This window comes from Candoia aspera, chromosome 1 (genome assembly GCF_035149785.1).
Source record: "Candoia aspera isolate rCanAsp1 chromosome 1, rCanAsp1.hap2, whole genome shotgun sequence".
NCBI lineage: Eukaryota > Metazoa > Chordata > Lepidosauria > Squamata > Boidae > Candoia > Candoia aspera.
The window spans coordinates 48,191,597-48,219,596 of record NC_086153.1 but is presented as its reverse complement, the minus strand read 5'-3'; the positions used below and the strand labels follow the sequence as shown (position 1 = coordinate 48,219,596).

The following is a 28,000-nucleotide window of genomic DNA, read 5'->3' as shown; positions in this document are numbered from 1 at the left end:
GTCCAGGGAAGCTCAGATTGAAATCATCTTTCAATGATGCAGCTCAGTGAGTGATTTTCGATAAGGTATTCTCTCAGTCTAACCTCTATCACAAGGTGGTTGTTAGAATAAAACGATAGAAGACACCTACCCCTACCATGTAAGCTGTCTTAAAAAAAGGATGAAATTTAAATGAAATAAATAATGATTTATTTAACATTCTCTTGGGGAACATCTTGTCTGGCCTTCCAGAAGCTTATAAAAACATGGTTGTTCTGGAAAGTCTTTGAGACTTGAATGCTGTAAAGCTCTCACTACCCTGAATATTATCTTAATTAAAATTTTTATCCTATTTTTATATTGTATTTCTGTCGCTATATATTATTGTATGTTTTTGTTAGTATTGCATTGGCAGTGAATATTGCTTTTCTACACTGCTTAGAGTAGCCTTGACTGAAGCCGTTTATACATTCATAAATAGATAAATGTGGATTTTTTAAAAGAAGTAATGTATCATGGAATATCAAAAGTGAGAGAAAACTACTGCTTTCATGTTATGCAACCTCTTTGCCCACTGTGGGCTATAAGATAATGGGATGGATCATCTTTCTCCATTCCAGATATGTGGGATTTTAACTCTCCTATTGGCTGGTGATGATGGTAGTTGAAGTTCTCTAAAAATAGGTTAAGGAAGATGGGGCTAGATACAATCCAGAAGGGTTTTTACAGTCCTCTCAGTAATCCAGAGATTTCTTTTAGCCTTAAATGCTGGGGAAGTGTGTGTGTGGTCCTTTTCAATTGTTAGTCTCCAGTGTCTCTTTCCAGACACCTACCCTTTGAATTCTTTTTTCAGTAATGTTAGTTCAAGTGTGTGTTATAAATGTAGTTTGGAGATGCCTTTGATACAGACACTAGGCATATCATTTTAAAAAGGCATTGCTTTTTTTTTTTTATATGAAAATTTATTATTGCTTACAGTTCTCTACAGTTCAATAGGATATATGTCCTATTGAACTGAGGGATGGCCCTAAAACTGTACCATCACTTTTACATTAAAATACAGAAGAGGCAATATAATGGAATATATTAAAGCAAGGTGGATAATATGCAGCCCTTGGGTCACATGTGGGCCTCAGCAAGAGTTCCTTCTGTGTTGCTGGAGGGAAGAGAGAAAGAGAGAGACAGGAAGTGTCATACAGGTAGTCCTTGCTTAACAACCCTAATTGGGACCGGAATTTCTGTCACTAAGCAAAGCAGTCATTACGTGAAACATGTGACTGCACCACTTAGTGAGGGCAGTTCCGGTAGTCCTGGTTGCAGTCATTAGGTGAGGACCGCGCTGTTGTTAAGTGAAGACCTCATGTTTCTCCTCTCCTGCTGCCCTCGCCTCTGCTTCACCTCCCACCACCTGCCTATCTTTCCCCATCTCTTCCCTTTTGGCTGCCCTGCACTCCATTGCCACCACCTACCCCTGCCCCCCCTGCCATCTTCATCCCGCTGCTGGTGAGATGTGCCCAGCTAAGGCAGCTGCTGGCCATTCGCAAAGCTTCTGTGGCATCACAGGGCATAGGTCAGCTGGGAGCGGTGGGGTGGCAGGGGTAGGTGGCAGATCACAGAGTGGCCAGAAGGGCAGAAATGGGGGAGATAGGCGGTGGGAGGAGTTGACTCTGCGGGTGGGCTTCCAAGTGCCCAAATTTTGATCGTGTGACCATGGGGTTGCTGCAACGGCCATAATTTCGAGGACCCGCCATAACTGCCATTCATTCAGTGCCATTGTAACACTGAACAAATGGTCATTAAGCAAGGACTACCTGTAAATAGGAAAAGAAGTGGGTCAGAATGAGAATGGGTAGTTATATTCATCATTGACTGTCTCCATTCAAGCTGCATCTACGGCAGGGGTGTCAAACCAGTCATTCTGATGAAAGCAGTGTCACAATACAAGCCCCACCCCTTTTGTGCATGCATTGTGACATCACATGCATTCTGAAAGGGGCAGAACTTATGAGGCAATGTTGCTGTCGTAATTTTAACACAAGCACACCCACTCACTTCTTTCTTCATTCTCAGCTACTATGCTATTCACAACAGGTGTCACTAATGAGGCCCTCAACAGAAAAATATTGCCCACTTCTGAGCAATTAAAGGGTGTGAAAAACACCCTTATTAGTTTTAAAGTAGGAAACAACATGTCTTGTGTTTTCTAGTAATCAAAGGCTAGGAGTGATATAGGTGTCTTAACGTGAACAGAGTAAAAATGTAGGACTAGGAGGAAGAAGCTGTAGACTCTAAGATAGGGTGTAAAGCAGAGGTTCTTAAATATAAACTAAGAGGTCAAAAAGAGTTAACTGAATTTTCCAAAATGCTAAAGACCCTTATGGAAATGTGCATGTAAATGCCACTAAAATGGGGTTGTGGCATTTTAGCAAATGCTTTTTGCACAGCAAAGCATAAACTATTCCATCTACAAGGTAGTACATCAAATGCAAACTCCAGATTACATGTCAGATCTGGATTACAAACACAGCACCCTGAAGTGTTAAATGGTAGAGAGTAGAATGAGATGTGCCTCTTTAGATTACCTGGGGGAAGTCTCAAATTAGTTTCACATTTAAGGCCAGATGCCAGAAAGAAGGGGGCTTCTACGCTTCTAACCATTCAAGAGAAGATGGAAGCCCAGTTGCTCACATATTTTCTACATTACTGTTAATAAAGCAAGAGTCCCATTCTCTTTTGCATCTGGCTAGGTGGCGCTGCGGGTTAAACCGCTGAGCTGCTGAGCTTGCTGATCGGAAGGTCAGCGGTTCGAATCCGCGTGATGGGGTGAGCTCCCGTTGCTAGTCCCAGCTCCTGCCAACCTAGCAGTTCAAAGACATGCCAATGTGAGTAGGTTAATAGGTACCGCTTCAGCGGGCAGGTAACGGCATTCCGTTTAGTCATGCTGGCCACATGTCCACGGAAGTGTTTACGGGCAAACACTGGCTCTTCGGCTTTGAAACGGAGATGAGCACTGCCCCCTAGACACGACTGGACTTAATGTCAAGGGAAACCTTTACCTTTACTATCCTAATAATCTTCACAAACAGAAAACCAGCAGCATTTTAAACTTTTCTTCCTATCACTATTTGCAGCCTTAATTCTAGCTCATTATTTTGCCCCTTTTTAAAAAAAAATAAGGAATATTCAAAATATTTACAGTTGTTGTACTTCCATTGTGTTCTTCTGCAGTTGTAAACTGGGCCAATCCAATGCTCTTACCTGAATCTCAGCCTTTTTGTCACATTTCATACAATGCCAGTCAGCCGGCCAGTCTATCTGCATTAGAATGACCAGCTGCAAGTGTCCTTACCTCTCCAGATTTGTTTCTCCCATTCTTGTTCCTTTGATTTTGTTGACTGGTCATGGTACATCATTTGTGTGAGGATATCATGACACATGGGATATCACCTGCCCTCCTTTGCTCCCTGCTTCAGACACCCATGGATTGAGGCCTTGAGCCTGGAACCTTAAAATGCACAGCTCTGCGCTGACCTACAGTCCCTCCATTACAACTGCACATTTAATAACTCTTTTCAGCTGTACAAAAGAAAAGACTTGGCGTGTGTGTGTAGAGTTGCACATTTCAGTATGTTATTTAAATCAATCATTTTGAAAGAGGGATGCCATGAAGTAGAAACCAAAGGAAATAAAATTAACATTCTTGCATTTTTTTTAAAAAAAATCAATCAGTGTCTTCCCTTTGTACTTTTTTTTCCTTTAATTTTCCTCTTCGTATGATTTTTTTTTCCTTTGGTAATTCACACATTTAAAATGCACAGCTCTGCACTCACCTACAGTCCCTGCATTACAACTGCACATTTAATAACTCTTTTCAGCTGTACAAAAGAAAAGATTTGTTGTTGTTGTTGTGTGTGTGTATACTGCAGAAGTCTGGCTTGGCAACCCCTGGATTCCCTTTGGCAGTTTAATGGGACAGCTTCTAGAGTTGCACATTTCAGTATGTTATTTAAATCAATCATTTTGAAAGAGGGATGCCATGAAGTAGAAACCAAAAGAAATAAAAGTAACATTCTTGCATTTTTTAAAAAAAAAATTCAATCAGTATCTTCCCTTTGTACTTTTTTCTTTTCCTTTAATCTTCCTCTTCATATGATTTTTTTTCCTTTGATAATTCACACAGTTTTACCCGGTAGCCATGATAATTATTGCGTGCATGCCGAATAATTCAAAATATTGCATTTTGTAGCTTTAGGAAACACTTTTTTTGTCCCTCCTTGTGTTGGCTATGGAACCATGCCATAGCTTTATGTGCCATGGGCAATTCCATTTCTACCCTAAGGCACATCCCAGCTCAAGATCAATCCTGCCTCTGCTGCAGCTGATAGAAAGAATCAGGACAATTCTCAAAATAGCCTGGAGGGATAGAAGTAAATAAACAATTTGGCTTTGGATCTTGTGACAGTCTGCATCAAAGTTAATGACTTTTTGCAGTGAAAGGTAGAAATTAACACCTCCTTCCACATTCAACTTTTAGACCACTGACCAAAATGAAAGGTGTGTAGGATGTTTAAAATTCTGTTCTCTATCAAGTAAATTCTGTAACAGAGTTTGTATTCTGCTTCACATGAGTTATGTTTGGCAAGGACCCAGAAAGGGGGAGGGGGGCAAGTGGCCAAACTTATATCACAACAGCAGCTCCACCCCTCTTGTACAATGTTGTGCCATAAGTGCAAAAGAGTGGAGCTTGCATTGGGAAGTCATGACGTACTGTATGTTTCATCGTTTTAGTCATTGTGATTAGGAACAGACATTTATGGAAGTGCCAAAGCAAGTGGCTTTGCAGACCTACACAAGACCAATGGGAGGGATGCCAAAACCTAGGCGCGTGGGCTAATTAAATATATTGGGGGAATGAGAAAAAATAATGTTTTGAGGTCATCACCAATAACCTTTTTACTAATATGGCCTCTGATGCACCATAGCTCCAGCAATGTTTCTTGGATGCTTTTAAAAGAAAGAAGCAAGCACCTTTCCAGACTTATTTTTAACATGACGTGTAAAGCCAGGACTTCTTCCACTGATTTGTTTTGTCAGTGTTATGAGACAAATCTAGCCAAGAAATACCTGATCCAAGTGACTGTTAATAAAAGCTAGACGTGCATAGCTATTTTAATCATAGATTGGAATCTTCACATTTACCGAGATCAAAATTTGCCCTAAAATTACTTTGATATATCTATCTATATTTTTTTTGTAACTTTCTGGACAGGACAATCAAGGAAATGACTTGCATCTTGGAATCTTCTGCATGGGGATTTTTCTAAAGAACCCAATGGGAAGACCCACAGTGAACTACAGGTAAAAGTAAGATGAAGGGATTTTGCACTTGATCCACCCAAAACTGAATCAAAATATATTTTTTGACCTTATACTCTCCTTAATGCTGTCAACAGGGCATGCAGCATACATGACTAGATGGCCCATTTATCTGATCCAACAGGATTCTTACATATTAAGGTTTAGATTTCACCTGCTGCAATCAATGAAAATCCAAAGTACTTTATTTATCATAATGCTGCTGATGATATTGTATTGCTGTTCTTTGTATATTATTAGCATGTTATTAGTTATAGTTTACACTGAGAGAAAAAAGATAACCTTTAAAAATGAATAAACCAGATCTTCTTAATGTTTCCTTTGTCCTTCAGTTACTTTTCTCCTTCAAGAAGCCTAACAGAACCATCAAAACACCTTGATTTGTAGCAAAGCGAAGCAACATTTCTATTTGCTTCTGTGAGGATCAGGATTTGTGATTACACTGTGCATGCAGTAAAACCATCTGGATTTACAATTATATGTAGAACAATTTGATTTAACCTAAATGATTTATGAATATTCTTGTAATAAAACAAATACAGGAATTCTGAACATGTATCTTATGTCAACTTTCTTTACTTAGTTATAGCACTAATTTCCCTAAATCACCCCTCTTAGCCTATGTTGGATGGGAATTCTGGAAAGGAGTAGCTCTTGTATATTAGGTAGGTGTGAGATGATGCTATCTGTCTACAAAAGGAAAATGAACATTAAAATAATTTCAAAACAACAACAAGACAAACAGGAGGATCAAAACTCCATGTGTATGTGCATGTGTGTTTGTGTGTATAATGGATAGCCAAATGAAAAGTTTTTTTGCAGTGGCATTATCTGTTTTAAGCAGAGTTGTTTTTCCATAGGTGGAATGATATTGGAAATATAACACACAACAAGTCTTCAATTGTTGTGGAACTGGTTAACAAAGAAGAAACTGTGCTGTTTCATACGGTAGGCAAAATGATAGAAAGATCAACTTCAGAATCTTAAATAATGATAAAAGTGGGGTATCCTGAACCCACTGACAGATTGCAATAAAGCTTCTGTAGCTAAAGAAGACCAGGAAATGTGGCTTCTTTCCTTAGCTTGCTGTAGAACTTTCTCTTGAGTAGACGGATGGTTCCACAGGAGCAAAGCAAAGCGTCTTGTTGGTTCTTTTTCAGAGAGAGATGTGCCACTCAAATGGGAATTTCCACCCTGTTCAGATGAATGTTTAGATCACCTAGCTATTCTATTTGATAGAGGGCAGTAGCCTTCTTCCCAGGGATGTTAACCAGGTGTAGCTAGATTGAATAAGTCATGTTGTCTTATTGAACCAATTTACTTTTGGACAGAGGCTGCCATGCAAATTGGCTAGGTTGGCATTGTACTAACCCTACCAAATAAAGTTTGAAAAATGTGGGGACCACTCAGTTAAACAAACACTTTCCTTCCTTTGTGTTAGGCTTTAACAGCTTGGAAGTTCATGATGTTTTGGAATATAAAATAATGATAATAGTGGCATTTCTGTATGTATTCCCATCCCTCCTATTTCAAAAGGCCTTCTAAACTGAATTTAGCACCAAAACTGTAATCCAGAATTGGTCATGTATTTACTAATTGAGGTGGGGGCTTTGGTCTGGACAGCTAACTGTCAGTAAATGAACGGAGATGAGAGCTGAAGCAGGCAGCGCCAGCCGACTGTTAGAGGCCTCCCATTGATCAGTGACCATCAGCTGGTCAGAACTGGCCAAACTTAGCTGGCCAATGGCTACTTGCTGATTGAACCTGACTTCCCCAATGTACTAACTTCCTAGTTCAGATAAACTTCTTTATGCATTTTCAAACTGCTCTGCCTTTGGGAAACTTTAAGCCAGTTACATTGGATTCTCAGCCTATCTCCCATGCAGACACAGAACTGGCAAAGACCTGCTTAAGTTTAATAATGCAACAGCCTTATTTATTCTTTAGCCCAGTCTCTGAGCCAGATGGTATGGCAAGATTGCACTAGTATCCCCGATCCACAATAACTTGAATGCTGCTAACTTGGGATTTTTTGCATAGATATTTCTGCAAAGCATTCTCCCTACTGAATATTTTAGAGGAGCATGGTCAGTGTTACATAACTCTTTGTAATGCTTGTCCCAGCACAATTCAGTGTTGTTCTTTCCCTCCTTCTCCCTGTTCTCTCCCTCCCACCTTTTTCTGCTTTTTAAGGATGACCTTGAAAATGCCAAGTATATTTCACGGCTCTTTGCTGCGAAGCACAAGTTTTACAAACAAAACAAAATCTGCACAGAGTAAGTACATGCTTTGGGAAAATTCTGGCTGGCTGTAATAAATGTCAAGTAATCTTGTTTTGGGTTAGGTTATTTATATGTTTGTTTGTTTGTGTGAGGGCATTGTATTATTCATCCTCCATCTGCTCATTGCCCATACAGCAGAATCAAAGATTATGATTCTAGACACAGTGGGTTTTCGTAATGGTTACTCTAGAGGTACAAAAAATGGAAACCTTCTTCCTTGTAAATATCTTGGAAACCTTTCATTGAAAGGCAGTCTAAGAATGTTTTAAATGAAACAAACGAGAAGAAACGGCATGAAATTCAGGTGTTTCCAACTGTAGTCTAAAACATACAGCTTGGGTTTAGACATTTGTACAAGGCTTTATAAATTATTGGCAACCCCCTAGGACTTCATGAGTTCCAACTTGAAATTGGTTAAGCAATCAGAATGAGAAAATTGGTTTCCAAAAACTTGCCTTGCCTTCCTCCTGTTCCACTTTTGGGTGCTTTTCACTGTTGCTGTCATTCGTGGAATAAGCAGCCAGCATTTTGTGCCAAAGAATATTATATATAGGTTTTCTGTTGGATTTTTCCTATTTTACAGGTATCTGTCTATAGTGCATATTCATCTCTCCTTGGTTTTTTGCTTTCTGTCTTCTATCTCCCTTTCATATTAACTTGCCAAGGGAAATTGGAGGGTATTCTTTTGTGTTGGAGTGGAGAGGGAAAACTTATTGCCAGTTTGTGTTCTGTGTTGAACTACAACTTTTTTGTGTGTGTGGGTACATAAGCTGCATTTTCTTGCAGGTAGTTAAGTCACTCTGTTCTCAGGAATACAAGTAGCCTCTCCTACTGGTGTTGGCATAATAATGTGGAATCTGAAGTATGGGGCCATTTAAACACTCATTGGATTCAGAAAGGTTTTCATTAGGTCTAGCTGATGAGGGCTGCATACATCTGGATAATTTCTAGATGGCAGAAATGAGGAACGGAAAACTCTAATCCTTCGCTGCTTTTTTTTTTGCAACAGACTGGAACTGGATTAGGGGTCATGTAATATGTTTGGAAGAGGGATCTTTGAGGTGCCCATCGGGTCAAAATTCTACTCCTGTATTTAGCTACTACAAAGTCATGATCTTTCACTGTTTATCTAAGTGATTGAATCAGTGGAGGAAATCAGCAAGGATAGGCAACCAGATGCCCTTCAGATACTTCGACTTCAGTTCCCATCATCCCAGGCCAATATGGATAATGGCAGTAGTTGTGGGTGTCATAGGGCATCATGTCACCTGTACCTGCCATACACAGTTCTCAGTTAATCACATATTCATTAAAGCTTTGCATACTTACCTGGGAATATGTTTTAGGATTCCCTTCTGAGTCAGCCTGCATAAAATTGCCCTGAAGAAGCTACTCAGTGCCTTATTGGTTATAATGCCCCAGCAGCCTGTGCATTTCAAGAGTGTTCTGCAAGTAATATTCCAGGGTCTAAATAGTTAAAAGCATGGCTGAGAGGAAGTCATGGTTGACTTTACAGCCTGGCTTGCAAACTGAACATCCACACCTGTCCTGCCAGCATTGTCATCTGTTGAGCTTCCATAACTGGGAGAAAGGGTCTTTCCCACATTGCAGTATTGGCATGCTAACTTAAATATTTATTTATTAGATTTATATACTGCCTTCTGTACAGGATACAAAGTTGCCTACATAGCGCTCCCTTCTCCTATCTGCCCCCACAAGAAGATAAGGAAGGATGACTTATGAGTTTCAGTCACATAGTTCAACACAGTGACCTCATTTCCATAGAAGTTGCCACCATGAAAGGGAGACCTAATGCCCTAATGAGGTTAGAAACAGAGTCCAATAACTCACAGACAATCAGAAGAGCAGGGCCAGGCCACAGCTCATCCACAGAATTTAAATGAAGGCAGAAGCATCTGAATCTGTAGTCCAAAAGCAAGTTTTTGGGTTTTCTTGGCTAAAATCTTGGCTGTCTTTGTAGTGGTTGAAAGCTCCTGGAGGTTTATCTCTGTGCAATTTTAATAAAAAGTAATATAAAATGTGTGGTGACTTGATCCAGACTGGAGTTGCCACAGATGGGGTGGGAGTAGATTTTGCATGGGGTGATTGGGGAAGAGCAAAAGGAAAAAGAGGCAATGCAGCTGGATCAGCCCCATTTTCAGCCCCTCTGCTCTCCCATTCATTTATTCTAGGTGTCCCTGCCATCTGACATACACAGGGGTATGAAATCTAGGGCTTTCATTTTTACATGTGAAATTCTTAGCATTCAGAATTTTCTTGATTTGGGGTGAAAACATGATGGTTTGGAGAATATTTGGCAAGTTGGAAGATTGTTTTCCACGTGAGATGGGTTTGACATTTGTTTTATTCATGTTGATGTTACATTGTTTGACAATTATTTTTTTACTTTTTAAAATTCTACTTTTGTTGTTAACTGCCTTTTGGAGTCTTGTCTGAGAAGTGGTCCGTGTGTCTTCAGAATTCAGTAAAACAGTATGTTGGTTGGGTTTATAGCATTAGTCCCCAAGGCCTATGATTTCTAGCTGCAGACTTTTCCCTGATCTGTATCTTTTGGCTCTGCTGTTTGCAGTTTGGGTAGATGTGGGTGTGAGTATTTTCTAATTGCACATCACGTCATTTACCAGATCAGAAACTCTAAGATGAGGAATTCCACCTTTCCTTTCTACACGTAAGCACTTTATTTCTACTGTGCCTTGTGAATTTTTTTTCTTTTCTGCTGCTTTGTTTTTTCTCCCATCTCCATGCATCTTACTATTTTAACATGACATTCCATTCACCTGTTTGTCTCTCTCTTGGCTTGTGTGTGCCTTTATCTTGTTGGGTGATTTCTTATGCTCCTACTGTTATCTTTTTTCTTCCTTTTCCAAAACTGGCCTTCTCCAACCTGGTGCCCTTCATATCTGTTAGACTATAATGCTCATCACCTCAATAATGGAGGAGATAGAAGTTGTGGTCAAACACATCTGGAGAGCTCTAATTGGAGGTAACCTGGCCTAAGCCATATCAAATTGCCTCTGACTATTTGGTTTAGTTCTTCTATTGAATTTATTCTGTGCATTTAAGGTTAAAATAAATCTGTTCTTTTTTTGTTAAGGCATGCGTGATGGAAAATGTTAACGCCTTTATACATAATGCTTCCTATTTCTTTAGTTTACATATTTTCATATCCATTTCAAAACAGATGACTACAGTATGCAACAGTCTTTTCGTACCACTTGCATAAGAATATGTGTTCTATATTTTACAGAATTATAATTGTTAAGGATCATTTCCATTCTTCCCCACAGACAATCAAATTCTCCTCCCCCTATCAGGCGGCGGCCTACATGGAGTAGATCATCTTTGGTAAATATCTTGCCATGAGTGATGAGCTCAAGAGACAAACAATATTCTAGAGCTGCTTCAACTACAAACATTTGATTCTAATAAGCAGTTTTCTAGACAGATTACAGAAGAGTTGCTATTACATTGGTTCCATAAATAAACGTCCAACATGTATGTTTTATTTTACTTTACTTTTTAGCCAAGGCAACACCCATTTATCATGCCTCCTGTGCATGTCCAATGTGGAGAACACTACACTGAAACTCACAACTCACAAGGTTAGTGATGGGGATGTGAATAATGGTAATAATAGCAACAACTCTGGATATAGCACATACTTTTTAAAAAGCAGTTCACAATATTGAACTAATTTTTGCGATATGATAAGGATATGCAATTTTCTTTCTCATATCAATATTTGTGGAGTCCACATTCTTGCAGTAGGCCAAAGATGGGCAGAATTTAATCTTTGCTCGGAACATGTGTCCCCTTTCCAAAATAAGTTTGCATCCAGGTTTTGCCTTTCCAAGTTTGTTCAACATACTCTATCAGCTTGGTAGTTCATGCAGGACAGAATAAATAATTTCAGACAACTAGAACCAGGCTGGTGAGGAATCATGGCCTGCAGAAAGTCCAAAGATCTCGATTCAGAGGTCTCAATACTTTTATTTGGCCCACTGGCCAGAGACAAAGCTTTTGGTAGTTGTCAGATTTGGAACAGAGTTTTCTGATTTACAGCCATAGTTCTTAACTACTGTGCAGTCATAGCTCTCTGTTGAACTTGTATGGAGTTCTCATGGGAGGGACCTGGTGCATTGGCTAGTACTTGGCTTCAGGAACTGAACAGCGTAGAAAGCAAAGTAAGCAGATAAATAAACAAAGGAACAAATAAATAGTACATTAATAAATATTAGAAAGGGATACCATTTCTATCGTGTCAAAATCTAAAGCTGCAGAGAGAAAAAGTATGCTCTGAAATGGGAACAGGCTGGTGGGAATAATTAAATAGCTCTGATTCTGTCCTAAATTACAGAAATAGATGGTTGCTTTATTTTTGCCACACTTTAGAAACAGTATCCCTGTCTCCCCTCAGAGGGGTCCAAGTGAAAGTTGGAGCATTTATTTATTTGTTTGTTTGTTTGTTTTACAGTTTTTATGTCAAAGACTCTGGACAGACTATATCACTTGAAATTATAAAATTAGCAATTGAAATAAATCAAAATTTTAAAAAGCAATAGTAATTATAAATCAATTTTCCCCACAAGTTGGACACCAATGAAACTTAGCTAGTTTTTGAAGATCTAAAAACTGCATGGGAGGAGCTTTATAGGCCTCTGGTGGTAGAGAGCTCCAGAATTTGGAAGCCACCACAGAGAAGGCTTCTTGTTCACATTTGGCCTTCTGAGAGCAAGAGTTCTTGGAACAAGAGAGTACAGGTTCCTTCCTTGCCAGTCCCCCTCCAATTTCCTTGAATGAGTTGAGAACATCTGAAATGGAACTGTAACTCTTTCTAGCAGAACGTCAGTGCCTTTATTCCTCTGAGCTTATACCCATCAACGTGGTGGAGGTAAGTGGTCGGGGCAGTGCACACCCCCCATCATTTCTCCTTACTTCAGATTTCACAGCTTCTGAATAGGGCTGCAGTCAGCAATACATGGTCACTAGGATTAGAGCTTTCAATCCAGAGCCCTGCATGTACTTGGATGAGTGCACAAAATGTTTGTGCAGGCAGACTTCCTATTAACAAGGAGGAAAAAAAGGCAGTTTAGACAGACAGACAGACAGACATGTTATGCATATTAGAATTCTGTACTTATAAGAATCTATTGGATTGTGACAGTAACTGTTTATTCAGTGCAAAAGACAATGATCCTGAGGCCCTGTGCCTGCTGGCATTGCTATTGCAAAATGCGATGAACTCCAACACTGCTTTGGACTTCTTTTTCCACAGGCATCAGTGATGAGACTTTGGTTATGCAGGTAGGGCTGCTATTGCTGAAGCTGAGATGTAGCCCTAGTAATGTATCTAGACCCCTTTTTCTATCTGTAACGTATTTCTTTAGCCTATTCATTGTATTTTCCATTCATTTTCCACTTCTGCACACAGATAGCATTTTTCATGGAAATGAAGACATGTTTTACTATAGATCTCAGAGTAGCTTGGACAGATGTGCAATGGACTTCAGCTATTTGAATGGCAATGTCCCCAATGGCAGCGTGTGCAGTGCCCAAAGTATGAACTCTCTTAACCACTCGCAGAACTTCATTCAAGCTTCTCCAGTGTCCTCCAACCTTAGTATCCCTGGAAGTGACATTATGAGAGCAGATTACATCCCAAGCCATAGACATAGTGCAATAATTGTACCTTCGTATAGGCCAACACCAGATTATGACACTGTAATGAGGCAAATGAAGAGAGGAGTGATTCACACTGATAGCCAAAGCCAGTCTTTGAGGAACCTCAACATTGGGAACACTCATGTTTACAGCCAACCCAAAGACCTTGTATACAGTCAACCAGAAATTCAGGAGAGGCCTTCTTATACCATTTCATATGGGCCTCAAGGCACTTATAAAAAACATGTCGCTCCTTCTGAGCAAGTGAATCCCATGAATGCTTTGCAGGCAAAACCAACTGCTAGTGCCATTTCCCATACAGTTAGCACTCCAGAGCTGGCCAATATGCAGCTCCCCAACAATCAAAGATGTGGCCCTGCACACATACTGAAGAACTATCTTTTCAGGCCACCACCACCCTATCCACGTCCACGTCCTGCTACCAGCACACCTGACCTAGCAAGTCACCGCCACAAGTATGTCACTGGCAGCAGTCCTGATCTGGTCCCTCGGAAAGTGCAGCTTTCAGTGAAGACTTTTCAAGAGGATAGTGCTCCTGTTGTCCATCAGTCGCTCCAGGAGGTTAGTGAACCTCTTATGGCAGCCAAACATCATGCAGCCATTAACAAACGCCACAGTTTGGAAGTTATAAGTAATATGGTGCGTGGAATGGAAGCTATGGCTTTAAAAAGTCTAAATGCTCCCTTGCCACGCAGAAATACATTACTCAATGAGATGCAGCCAGAGGAAGTGGTGCAAAGAGGGCATGAAGTTCAGCAGCTCCCTCACTACCATCACAAGAAGACCTTCTCAGATGCTACAATGCTGATTCACAGCAGTGAAAGTGAAGATGAGGAAGAAGCTACAGCATCTGTGCCTTCTATGGCAGCCCTACATGAAAATATGGAATATAGCGCGCAGTTGCAAGCTGCTTTGGCTCGAATACCCAACAAACCTCCTCCTGAGTATCCTGGTCCCAGGAAAAGTGTTAGCAATGGAGCTCTGCGGAATGACCAGATGAATAATGTTTCCCTGGCGGTGTCCCGAGCCAAGGTGTTAAGGCCAGCGCCAGCCAGGACAATTAGCATATCTCGGACCGATCAAAGCATGATGAATGGATCTTCTCTTGGGCCATCAATCTCTGAGCCAGACCTCACAAGTGTCAAGGAACGGGTCAAGAAAGAGCCAGTGAAGGAAAGGCCTGTGTCTGAAATGTTCTCCATTGAAGACAGTATCATAGAAAGGGAAATGAGGGTGAGTATATTTTCATCTAGTATAGTGATATCTCTGAACAGTAACCATATGTTACATTTGAAAAAAAAAAAATCTGCACCATTAAAAAGCCTCTTTCAAAACTAATTTAAATGAAGGGCATATGCCTCTGTTTGAACATATGGGCTATTGAGGGAAAAGATTCAGGTCCAAGAATGTCTCTTATTAAACTGCAGTTATAATCATATCAGCTAGAAACTTAATTTAAAGTTTAAGTCTTTCACTGAAATGAGTAGAATGGAAAAGTTCTTAACTGTGGCTTTCAGAAAGGTAGTATAAAAATAATTGAAATAGATAAATGACTTTTGGCTGGATCATGCCTAGAGTCAGCATGTTTGATTTTCAGAATACTTAAATTAGAATACACTAGAATTCACTGGTGCTTAAGCAGATGGGAAGGCTGAACTAGTGAGAAGGTAGGAAGAGGCTTGCTGGATCGCACTAAAGACATGACTAGGCCAACATTCTGTTGCTGTAGTACCCATCCAGATGTCATGGGGAAGTCTACAAGCAGGACATGGGTGAACAGCACCATCCTGTTTATATTCTCCAGCAACTGATACCCAGGGACATCTTGCTTCGGACTGTTGAAATACTGAATAGCCATCATACCTACTAGCCATTGATAGCTATCTGCCCCCCTTTTAAAGTTGTCTTCATCCTTATAGTTGGTTCCATCGTTACAGTTGGTTCTATAGTTTAAACCTGTGCTGTATGAAGAAATCTGTTTAATTTATTCACCTGAACGCAGAATCATCGATAGAAACAGAAATGTAGAATTGCTGATGTTCGTATATTTCCAGATTGAACAAGAAATCCGACATCTAGATTACTCAGGCTGCTCAGGTTGAAAGAACATTAATTTGATCTTCAAGCCAGGGTACATTTTTTACACAGCCCCTCCCTAGTTCATAATTCCTTGGCTTATGTTGTTTCCAGGTCATCCAGTAGTAGCTAGACATATTTTTGTTGTCTTTTGAAGATCTGGAAACTCCCCAGAGAAGTTTATGAAGTAGTAAGGCTTTGGGGGAATCAGAAGAACAGTTTCCCTTGAGGTATTCAACATCAAGCCAGACCACCTAGATCTGAAATGCAGCTAGTTATTACAAGATTGTAAGACAATTTTAATTATAACAACTTTATAAAGAGACTAGTTGAACACTGAACAATATTTGAGAATTCTTTCAGAGCTTACATATAAACCTATGAATCATATATTTGAAAGGTAGAAACAGACTCTTACCAAGCTGAAAGAAGATAAGAGAGGCATTTCATGACACCTCCACCCCCATGAAGAATGTCCTTCCTTTTGTCAAATGGGAGCAATTCAAAAAGGCGCAGGAGCATTCATGAATTCTGAGAGAGGGCATCACAAATGGCGAGTTGATGGCATTTACAGTTTTTGAACCTAGATTTGGAAATAAACAGAAATGGGCCAGACAGCATGGGGGAGGAAGAGTTCCCATTTTACATTTCACAGCTTCACTCATTTGTCCAGTACTCACCTGGTATGAACCCTTTCCAGTTGGCCTTTTTGGTGGGATTGGGGTGGGTGAGGAGGGATGTATTTTTATTCAGGATATGCTTGATGGAGCGCATTGTTTTAATTTCAGCGTAACAACTTCATTTAAAGTATATCAACAGTCTCGGCGTTATGTATGATTCTTGTGGTTAGCTTGTGTTGCTCATTCTGTGGCTGGGAGAGGATGAAAGAGAGAGAGGACTGTCTTGCATGGCAAGTCCTCTGTATTGTGGGACTGTTCCTTTGAAATTAAAATTCGGTATTCATGTCAGAATATTATCTCCTTCCCCAAGGAAATAATAGGAAGTTTAGGAGATGCATTTGGGTTTGTTCTGCTAATGGCGATCATCTGCACTCCTCAGTTGGTGGTGTAGATTTTGTGGGAAATTAAAATGACATTCCAACATTCTGCTGGCATTATTTCTAATCATCCTGAGATGAAAGCGTGCCTTTTCTTGCCAAAAGTATCTAGAGAAACAGAAGATGGCAGGCCTGGAAGCCCAGAAGAGGCCCTTGATGTTGGCAGCACTCAATGGTCTCTCAGTTGCTCGAGTTCCAGTGCCTGAGGATAGCCAAGATGAAGGAGCCAAGGTGCCAGTGGATGAGCGGGTAAGAATAGGACTTGCAAAACAAAGCACACTTGGGGTGAGGGGTCTGTCAGTAACAGTCATTCTTAAAGAATTTTTAAGAACCTGGGCAATAGTACACTATACCCTTGTCAACTATAAAATTGGGATTGTATGTGTGGGATCCCCAGTGCAACATGGGGAGAAATGTTTTGGGACCTATGCTGGATCGTGTAAGTCTTGCCCATGAGTTAGTCCCTGAGCAGTTTGTTCATCTCAAAACAATAGAGCACTTCTATTCTTCCTTACTTCTAAATTGCTAATGGTAGCATAGATAGCTCTTTCCCTTTGCCTGTATATCCTCTGACAACCCTATGAGGGTGGATTAAACTGAGAGAGTGAATTCTTGCACTCTAAATCAGCCTGAAACCTTGGTCTCCAGCATCTCACCAATATTAGTCCAAACATATTCAAAATTTTAACCATTGTATGCACACCAGTCCAAACTAGGATTAACAAAAAGCAGTAGCTGTGCTCACATAACGGATATTGAACCAAGTTATGCCTAAATGTGATAGCTCACACACCACGCTAATGAGCTCCTATTACCTGCTGAATTATAAATTCTATCCAACCCCGTTTGGGCCTGCGTAGACCGGAAAGTTGGGGGGGGGGGAAACAACAAAGAAGGCAGTGGCAAAAACATCTGTAATTGTTGCCCAGAAAACAATGTGGATGTTTCCCTATACTTCCTGAGAGTGAAGCTAAAGTCAAAAGGTCCAGCTAACTAGTATTTTGTAAATCTATATATTTTAAAGATAATTTTTAAAGAAAAAACAGTTATGAGAAATGGTAATTCAGACAAGATAACAGTAAGCAGTGACAGATTCTTTTTTTTTTTTGGAAGTTTAAAGAGATCTTCTCAGATGGCATTTAGTACATCATCCCATTTGAGAATAAGGACTGCAAGTTGAAACTGCCTTTTAGACAAACACTCTCTTTTCATTTATATCTTTAATGGAAAATGGTAGTGCAAAACCTTGAGGAGGAAACTGGAAGAGGGGATGGTGTTCACGGAGTATGAGCAGATTCCAAAGAAGAAGGCAGACGGAATCTTTACCACCGCCGTGCTTCCTGAGAACACTGAGCGTAATCGTGTCAGAGAAGTCATTCCATATGAAGAGAACCGAGTGGAGCTGGTACCCACCAAAGAAAACAATACAGGCTATATCAATGCGTCACACATAAAGGTAGTGATGGGGAAAACAAGCAGTGCATAGTTCAAAACAATTGTGGCTTGAAGAAGTTGACATGAACCTGGGTGAGCAAAGTTCCAGTCCTTGCTGAAATGTGGACCAAATAGGCTGGTTACAAAGGCAATCCTCTTGGCCTCAGTGGCTAATATGTAACCCATCCCATTGTCGCTGGGCTCTAATTGTTACTCAGGATTCATTACACCTAAAAATGAATATGGAAAGTGCATTTCAAATTCTAAATCTATCCATCTGATAGTAACCAAATAGTTTCATTTGGACTTCACTCCTAGATACTCAAGATTGTCCTATTAGAATCAGCAAAATGTACTTCTGAGTAAAATAGGCACAGGGTTTTTGTTATTTCCCTAATTATGTAGGGAAGACAATGCCAGTGAATGAGCCTGTGGTAGGGAAAATTCCAGAATCAGTTGCGTTGTCTGGATTGGATTTCACTGGATGTCTGCAAGTACACTACTACAGAGAGGTTTCTTGATGTAAGTTCATATCTCTATTTGGAATAGGCCTAAAAATTGCCTATGCAGTAGATTTAGTCTTTTTGAAGGCTTCTGCCCTCTGCTTTTAGGAGTCTGCTCTTATGCCCATGACCCCACTGCCCATGCTTGAGTTATGGTGGGTGACTGCTTCAGAGCAGATCGCTTCTGTGATGGTCCTTTCCCCAAGATTCTCTTCTGCAACCTATTCTATTTTTTTCATTGCCAGACAGAGAGCTTTTTATTTCTTCAGGCTCCAGTGCAGTTCTTTAATTGTATTTATGCTATTTTCATTTTTGTTACTTAAAAGTCTTATTTATTACATTTGCAAACTCAGCCTTAAGACTATTTTCATGTTCTTATTTTATGTCAATTTTAAACTTTTTAATATATTGTTTTAATAAGTTTTATGTGAGCTACCAGTGCACCTGTGTGTAGAAATCCATGGATAGATAACATCATTGGCATCTTTAGTTAGAGCCTGATTTTAGATTAGAATCCTGATCATTCTTCGATCCTGACCTGGCTTTATTCTTGGGTTCATTCTGCAATCCGAATCTGAAACAGCTGAACTATTTGCAAATGAAGTTGATTCAAGGCAGTGTATATGGCTTTTCCTACCCTATTGTATTTTCAAAACAACTCTGCAAGGAACCTAAGGAGATGACTAGGGATTCTCTGCAATTTTTAAGGCAACATTTTCAAAGTAAAGCTCTTGGCCTTATGTGTCTAACTGATGGTGACACTGAATATCATATCTAGAATAAAGGAGTTTTAGAAGAAAATAATTTCATATTTCCATCTAACAGTTCGTTGTGTTGCTTTTTTTTTTAAATGAATACATCTATTTGTAATGATAACTTTTCATTGTTGGTCCAAATAATTTTTAGCTCTGACTATACCTTCCTGCAAGACATTTCTCTTGAGTTCCAAGAGCTGTTTGGTCATAATTTGCAACACTAAAACCCCTTGTTGAGTTAAAAGCCTTCTAAATCAGAATCCTATCAGATTTCTGCCAAAAGACCTGGTGGCTAGAAGATATTGGGTACTTTTGGCACTATCTGCCTTAGCTGGGATGACTGATTACTGAGTGGAACATTTTTCATCTATCTATGGGAGGAGAAATTGTTTGGGAAGGCATAATTTCACCCCATCGGGTGGCAAGGGCCAAGAAAGAATTCTCCCTAGCCAGTTTTAAAACCTCATATTTCATCTGGTGTATCAGCATTGGACATACACACATTGTTCTGTAGCACATGTTGGGGCATGTGCCGATCTGTAGTCATATACAACTCTGTGTGTTGCCAGTACATTTCTTTTCTGCACTCCAAGTGGCTGAGGCAGAAGCCAAGCAGATGTTCTTTTGCTCAGAAGGTGAAACTCCATCTGCAATTTTTTTTCTTTTTTTTTTTTGGCCCCAGTCACACAGCAAGTGGTTTTCTCCCAGTTACCAATATTTAATATCCTGCAGTCAGGACAATATTATGCCTCCATGTTCTAGGCCATACTCTCACTCTTGGCTATTTATGAATTTTTGTTCAGGCCTTGTGCCAGGAGGTTGAAAATGGGTCCTTGAATTATAACCAAAGCTGAGCTCCCCTAATATTCTGATAAGACCTTGCCCTACTCCTCTGCCAGTCTTGGTTGGGTTGTTTGCATTTTTTATAGTTTAATGTTTGTCCAGGTTGCTGAAATTACAGATGTTCTATCCACAAGTACTAAATAATCTCAGTTGTCAGCATGTTTACTTTTTTACCACCATCAACATACACCTTTCTCTCCTTTCTTTTAAACTAAGACATACAACTCCTTATTTAAATCTTGCTAAAATTGTCAGAGTTACTTTTATTGGTTTTAGTCAGCTCTGAATTTTTTCATCTCTAGGAACGAAACATGCATTATCAGATGGAACATAGACTGCTGGAAACTCCTTACAGCAGTTATAGATACAGTACAGAGTACAGTTGTAGAATGGCACTACGGGTGACAGAAGCAGACCTATTTTTTATCAGGAAGTTTATCCAGAACAATATTAGAATGGAGAAGGATGACAAGGAAAGAGCATTTCACAAGAGAACCAGAAATAAGTGACTTCAGTCCTAGACTGACACTTTTTTTTCCCAGCCCTAGGTTGTATTTTGTTTGTTTTGTTTTTAAATGTATATTTCCATCAAAGCTAGGCTGAGACCATTCACTTACTTGAATATTGTTCATATACAGAACTACTTTGAGCTAGCAGATAGAAAATAAATTTGATTTGGTATCTGGCATTAAGAAGAGCAAAAATGGATAGTTCAGCATGTTATAAGCACTCATAGGAGAGTTATGGGGTGGCTCAGTTATGAAAGTAATCTCTCTTTTCCCTAGGTGACAGTAGGTGGAGAAGAATGGCACTATATAGCTACCCAAGGACCTTTGCCACAGACATGCCATGATTTCTGGCAAATGGTGTGGGATGAAGGAGTCAATGTGATAGCCATGGTGACAGCAGAGGAGGTATGTAACATGACAGGAAACATCTGCAGTGGAGCACCAGCAGAACTTTCCCAGCCAGGAAAAAGATCTTTCAAGGGAGGTGGACTAGCTGCACTTGAGCATCAGGTTTTGTTGTGGCTAAGTGAAGTGTTAAAAACCCTGGCCATTTCCCAGGCTCATTTGCTCCCCTCTTTTCCTTTTATGCAGCCAGGAAGAAACATTTGGAAAATTCTCCTCTGGTGTAGGTGAACTGTGATGATCCACAGAAGCCTTAGGCATGCTCCTCCTCCTCCATCCAGAGGCCTCCAAAGTAGTTATAAAATTGTCATTTTGAATGTGACAGAAGGAAGAGAATTCTAAATAAATACTGGAGAATTTTTAATTCTCCAGTATGTATTTTAACTAAATGAAAAATGTTAACTGCAATGTGACACTGTGGACAACACAACAAACCACAGCTGATCAAAAGCAGAAATTCTAACTATGCATTGTTTAGGCTAAAACAGTGTTTTCGTTTTCGTTTCGTTTCATTTCATTTCTATGCTGCTGAATCTATTCAGACTCATGGCAGCTTACACAAATAGCATGGGATTCTCTAGTGCCACTATCCACTGCAGGGAGGCTGGACCCATTAGATTGGTCCACCCCCGGTGACTGATGGACCCAAATGGGTTCCAGAGAGAGCTGAGGGTTGTTCCTATTGTTCTGCTGCATGGTCCATCTGAAGCCTTGGTTGCTGCTTGGAATAAGGGGGCAGATGAGGTGTGGATCGGATCATGCCCATGTGACATCTCCCTTCTCTGGGATCCCATCACCCCCTGTGGTTCACAGAGGAGGGAGATGAAATGAAAGAAGAGCCATCTAGAGCATTGCTGGTGCTCAACAAAGGACGAACTCAACTGAACACAGGTTAGAGCCACTATTAAGGCCTACCTTGTGGCAGGGCGGCGAAGTGCCAGTAATTCTCTGCCCTTATTGCATCCACAGATTGCTGCCCCGCAGCCCTGTTTTGGATGACACAAACCCTCTAGAGGCTCAAGGAACCTCTTACAGGGTGTGAGGAGGAATTTGCTCAGCATCTGCAGACAGAATCACTTGAATTTGTTCCCATTTGGATGCTGGCCTTGTTGCAGGTCCAGAGGAGATGCCTGGGGAGGAGTCTTGCCCGGTTATCTGGGAACCTTTTGAACTTGTTGGACCTGAGGCAGTGGGGCTGCTGCAGGTACCATCTGCCAGGGACTTGCATTTGGTGGGTCCCAGGAGGTGGGCCTTCTCTGCTGTGATGCCCACCTTGTGGAACGTTCTCCTCCTGGAGTTTAGGCTGGTTCCATCCCTCTTGATGTTCCGGAAGTCCCTCAAGACCTGGTTACGCCACCAGGTTTGGGGATCCCAGGGAACTAGAGACATGCTTAGATGGCTCCACTACTGAGGTGGATATAGTCACTCCCTCCATGCCTGGGGTTTGTATATTTTAATTTTAATAATTTTTAATACTGAGTTTTTATATTTTTACATGATTGTTTTTATATATGTATTGTTTTACTTGTTTATTGTATGCCACCCAGAGTCACTTCTGGTGAGACAGGCAGCCATATAAATTTGATTAATAAATTAAATAAATAAATCCTCCCAAATCAGGCAACTTGGAGATTCATTTTCTCTCAGCCTCACTTACCTCTTGGAGTTGTTGTTATGGGGATAAAATAAAGGAAGATTATATAAGTATAAGGTGCCTTTTGCTTCTGGAGAGAAACTGGGGTATAAAATAATAAAACCACTACAGCCTTGCCATTGACTGTGCTAGCTTAGACTGATGGTTGTTGAAGAACAAACCAACTGGAGGCCACATGGCTTACTGCTAACTGAGGGTGATCTTGCAGGGTGATTCATCCATGTGAGCTTGCCACTGACCCAACTGATTTTAATACATCTATTAAACAGTTCTTTTCACTTTAATACACATTTCCCCTCCTTGCATTTTTTTACCCAAAATTGGTTCTCAAAACAACTGTGTCCAGATATTTACTTATAGATACAGTTTATAGGCTCCCATTGACTCGGTGGCTTGCAATTAAAAAATAAAAATAAAATACAAAGGACAAAAAGAAATCATGAGCAGTCCAGAAACAGCACATAACCAAAAAAAACCCCATCCCATCCAACTACGGTTCAACCTTCAACCAAAGTCAGGGAAAATAGCCAGGTCTTTAATAGCTTCCTGAACATCATCAGGCCAGGAACTATCCCAGCAGACACCCAGATGGAGAAGGCAGATTTCCTGAGTCCTGCAACCCACAAGATGACACTGCTTGATTGGTGAAGTTTGAAGATTGACCCAAAGTGCTCCCATTGTGCCCAATCTCTCTTTTTTTTTAATATAGTTTTTATTAAGAATTTTAATCATAGTACTAATAACTAATACAAATTAAACTTAGAAAACAGAGAAGATTCTGCCCAGTCTCATGTGACAGACAAAAACAACCAGAAGCAGGTGGTTCTTCAAATAACCAGCCCCTATGCCATGAATTTAATTCCCTTTTCATTTTTTCAAATCTTGAAACATGCCTTCCTCTGTGGATTTGTTCTCTCCCTTTTGATCGGCTTGTCCTCTGTTACAACTCTTCTGTGGCAGGCCTGTGTTTTATCCTGCATACCGTTGAGGGAGGGGTGCCTAAATGGTTATGCATGTGTGTCTTTTGTGCTATAGGGAGGCCTCTCTGAAATAATGTGCTTGTCTTTGCTGGCCCTTTACCCTTCTGTTTTGTTTTGTTTTGTTTTGTTTTAAATCCTTTGAACTTCTGCCTGGGATGACTCAACCATTACAACCTTGTTTGTAACATTCTAGCTCCATTAGAAGGTTGTGGCATGCCAAACAAAGCAAACAAAATTCCAGTGAATTCTGAGAATACAAAGCTGCTCTTATTTGAAAAGAATGACATTCTCAGCTCATCCACAGCCACCTCTACACACTAGAATCCTTATCAGCTGCAAAGAGACCAGAAGCTGTTGTTCCTGTAAAAGTATCAAGTGGGGGGGGGGCTCTGCTGTTCTATGCCAAGCAAAACAGATAATCCCCAAACTGTACGTTGCATTGTAAAACTGGCACGCACCAGCAACCAGCAGCTCTGAATCCCGTTCAGATACATGGACTTTACAGGCACAGAGGGTCAGCCGTTCTGTTCAAGCAGTGTGGCCTGATCATTCCCATTTTAAACATTTACAGCTATCAGCTGTTCAGAAGGGGGAGCAAGAGTCCATTAAATGCACTGTTAACAGAATAATTGGGCCATGGAAAAAGTTGCTTCCTAAACAACCACAGAGAACACGGCAATCTTACGATCTGAACTGTGATTATGTGTATACATGCCTATTAAGACTTCTTTTAATGATGCAGGGAATCTTTGGAACCCCAAGATAGTAGAAATGTCTACATAATAATTGCAATGGAATTCATACCATGCTAAAATTCCTGATTTTGTTTTCTCCTAAGTAAACACAAGCTGTGCCATAGTCCTGTGAATTCCTGGTAGAAAGTCTTGAACAACACACTTTGTTTGTGGTAATAGTTACAGAGTCTGAACATACGGAAGTGTAATCTCGGGGATAGGGAGCAATCCAGGAGAGGTTTGAATCATCCTCTCAACATCCTTATACCTATCTCTTAATTCTGTTGAGCTCCTTCTGAAAAACTCTCCAGATATTTCTGACAGTCTCCTGAATGGACGTCTTCAGGAAGCCTCCCAGGAGCAAAATGAAAGGCTGACCTTTAGTGCCTCATTTTATGATTCAGTTGGCAGTAGGTGTCTGAGAAGACACCCAGGCAGGGGACCTTTTTGCATTGCTGACTTTTCACTCTCTGAATATCTTCTGTATTAATTACATTAAATGCATTTGATCTAGAGTGCTTGATTTAGCCATTAAAGCAATTTTATCTAGATTTTTGCTGGGGGTTTTTAGAGCTGTTTCTTGGTGTAGTGTTTCTGTGGTGTAAACTGTACTGGCAGTTGGAATAAACTCTTAAATTACTGGTCTGGAAATTGTTTTAATGCTTGTATTACTTGTATTTCTGTGGTAGCAGCAGAGAGGCTCCTTTGCATTGGCAGCATAGAAACACTGTGTGTGTGCATGCGCGCATGCATGTGTGTATGTGTACATATCTCTCTTGTCTATACATTTATATCTGTATCTACCAGTCTGTTCCTTCTCTTCTAGCCTACTGCAATTCTGTGACTTTGCGTCTTCTAATGCTAACACAAACTGAGCCCTGAAAAGGGAGGGATAATTGTAACGATCATGCATTGGCTGAAATCTGTCCCTCCTCTCCCAGCCCCCTTTCTTGCTTGCACAGAGTTCCATGAGCTCACCAGCATGGAACCCTGGTCATCTCTGATTATGTGCCATCAGTGTCAACTCTCAGCGACTACATAGTTTGATTTTCTCCATCCTAACCTGGTCTTTCAGGTTTTCCGGTGGTTCACTCATTGCCACTGTATCTGAGTCCATCCACTTTGCTGCTGGTCACTCTCTTCTTCTCTTTCCTCCCACCTTTCCCAGCATTAGAGCCTTTTCCAGAGAGCTGGGTCTGTGCATTATGTGTCTGAAGTAGGATAATTTGAGCCTGGTCATTTGTGCCTTGAGTGAGAACTCTGGGTTGATTTGTCTGATGATCCATTTGTTCATTTTCTTGACTATCCGTGGTATTCTCAGGAGTCTTCTCTAATACCAAAGTTCAAGAGCATCAATACTTTTTCTATCCTGCTTCTTCAAAGTCCACAATTCTGATTACCAGGCAAGTTATTGCATACAAGGCAGATGGTGTGTGTAGAGGGATGCATGTCAGTAATCCTTTGCCTGAGAACATGTGTTCTGTAGTTGTTGGATGCTGCCAAATCAGTTGTTTACCAAAAGGTGTCCATGATCTTTAAAGCCTGAAAACCCTGTTCTAAAGCTTATTGGAGTATACAGGCATCCTCCTTTTCCTGTGACTGCTACTTATTCTGCAATAAGTAGCAGTCTGATGATCCATTTGTTCATTTTCTTGACTATCCGTGGTATTCTCAGGAGTCTTCTCTAATACCAAAGTTCTGCAATAAGTAGCAGTCACAGGAAAGAGTTGGAAGAGAGTTATTGCTTCCAGGTCTTGCACTGAGCATGTATTTAAACCTGAATCTCTCCAGGTTTAGTCCAGGGCTGTGACCTCTCTGCCACAATTGTTCTTTCTGAGCTGCATGTATCACTACTGTATTACTTTTGTCTCATCACTGGCTAACCTTTCTTAAGGTTAACCTACTTTTAAATTAGCATATACAGTCACAAGTTCTACATTTACTGAATATGATTACTAAAGCACAAGTCTTGTGTTTGTATTTGGCAGGGAACAAAATTTAATAGCTATTTTACTCACTGATTCATCCTGTCCTTCCTCCAAAAAACTCTCAACAGCAGATGTTGTTTTCTCCATCGCTCATGTTACTTGCACAGCAAGGCTGTAGGGTAGGCCAGGCCAAAAGAATATAACCATTCCATGAACTGTACGGGAAATTGAATCCAGGTGATTCCAGTCCTATTCTGACATTGTAACACCTGTATTATGCCAACCTATTACTTGTTCTATAGCAAAATCTGTTCTTTCTCTTCAATGATTGTTGCTAATTTTGCTTCTGTTTCCATTGGGGGTGGGTAGGAAAGAGGAAGGACCAAAAGCCATCGTTACTGGCCCAAACTTGGCTCAAAACATAGCTCAGCCACTTATGGAAAGTTCAAAGTGACCACCAAATTCCGGACTGTTTCTGGTTGCTATGCCACAACAGGCCTGAAGGTCAAGCACCTCTTGTTAGGACAGGAGAAGACCGTTTGGCATCTACAGTACACCAACTGGCCAGATCATGGTTGTCCAGGAGAACAAGACTTCCTTTGTAAGCTTTCTTACATGTTAATGTACTGGCAACTGTCTTTATTTGTGGGAGCAGGGGTGGGGTGGGGCAGTGCAGGAAAAAGTGGGTAGAACAAAAAGAGGACTGGTAAGAAATGTTTTCTGAGGAGAGAAATACATAACAAATCGATGGCCATTGTGTTTTCTTGATGAAATGAATCCCATTATGTTTTACAAAAGTAAATGCAATAACAAAACAGAATTCATTTCACCAAGAAAACATGACCACAGAATACCTAAATAGTATTCTTATGTGCTTATCACAGTTTCTCAAGGCTTTGCTTGGCTACTCTTAGGTTGGCGTTTTTCAAACTTGGCAACTATAAGCATGCTAGCTGAGGAATTCTGGGAGTTGAAGTCCACAATCTTAAAGTTGCCAAGTTTGAAAAACATGGTCTTAGATCAACTTGAAACTTCTGGATTAGAGGAAAAGCACACATAATGAGGACCAGCAGCTGGTTTTCCAGTCTGATTCTCCTGAAGGGAGAAACCCAAATCCCACATCCCAGCATAGAGTACAGGATATCATTGAGTTGCAGACAAGTCACTTTGAAGCACTTTTCTTGCTCAAAGGTGCTGAACATAGAAAGAAATGGTTAAGTTCTGAGGGAGAGGCCTTCCATGCTGACTCTGCATAACGTGCAGAATCATTATGAATACTGGTCTCCTGAGAACAGTTGCCAGGCATTGCATACAATGGCACTTGATGGGCCGATGATCGGCCTGCTGTAAAATACTCTTCCATATATAACATTCTAAGAACATATTTGGATACCGAAGGCTCCCCACTAGAGAAGTTTGGCTCAGAAACTTGGAAGTAGCAGGAACAATTGTTTGAAGGGCATAACATCCTTACTCTCTTCCCCGTGTTCATTCAGTAGTCCTTAAAGCTGAATGCCTGAGCAGGACTAAGCAGTCTTGTGCCATGTTTAACATCACACAACATAGTCTTTAAAGACTCTGTCATACCCAAAGGCATTTAAAAAAAAAAAGCCAAGCATGGTGCCGCTAAGGGCAAACCTGATGTTTGCTTGTTTTGCTATTCAGACTTTTCACTAGGTATAAAAATGATACTTGGAAGTTGAGGGTAGGGCAGAAATACTTGAAATTCAGACACAATTTGCAAGGTAAGGAAAGGGCCAGATGGATGCCCCCTTCCCATTAGCT

At 40.5% G+C, this 28,000-nt stretch overlaps 1 protein-coding gene across 1 annotated transcript in view; it reads left to right on the top strand.

The window, feature by feature from the left end:
• The window catches only part of PTPN14 (protein tyrosine phosphatase non-receptor type 14), a 73,007-nt gene that overhangs the window by 40,102 nt on the left and 4,905 nt on the right, over nt 1-28,000 (top strand). The window contains exons 7-16 of the mRNA XM_063303486.1: nt 5,249-5,337; nt 6,216-6,303; nt 7,549-7,631; nt 10,946-11,003; nt 11,182-11,260; nt 13,090-14,573; nt 16,579-16,722; nt 17,711-17,929; nt 20,794-20,922; nt 26,585-26,816. Of these exons, the coding sequence (XP_063159556.1) occupies nt 5,249-5,337; nt 6,216-6,303; nt 7,549-7,631; nt 10,946-11,003; nt 11,182-11,260; nt 13,090-14,573; nt 16,579-16,722; nt 17,711-17,929; nt 20,794-20,922; nt 26,585-26,816 (2,605 nt within the window). The remainder of the gene's footprint in view (nt 1-5,248; nt 5,338-6,215; nt 6,304-7,548; nt 7,632-10,945; nt 11,004-11,181; nt 11,261-13,089; nt 14,574-16,578; nt 16,723-17,710; nt 17,930-20,793; nt 20,923-26,584; nt 26,817-28,000) is intronic.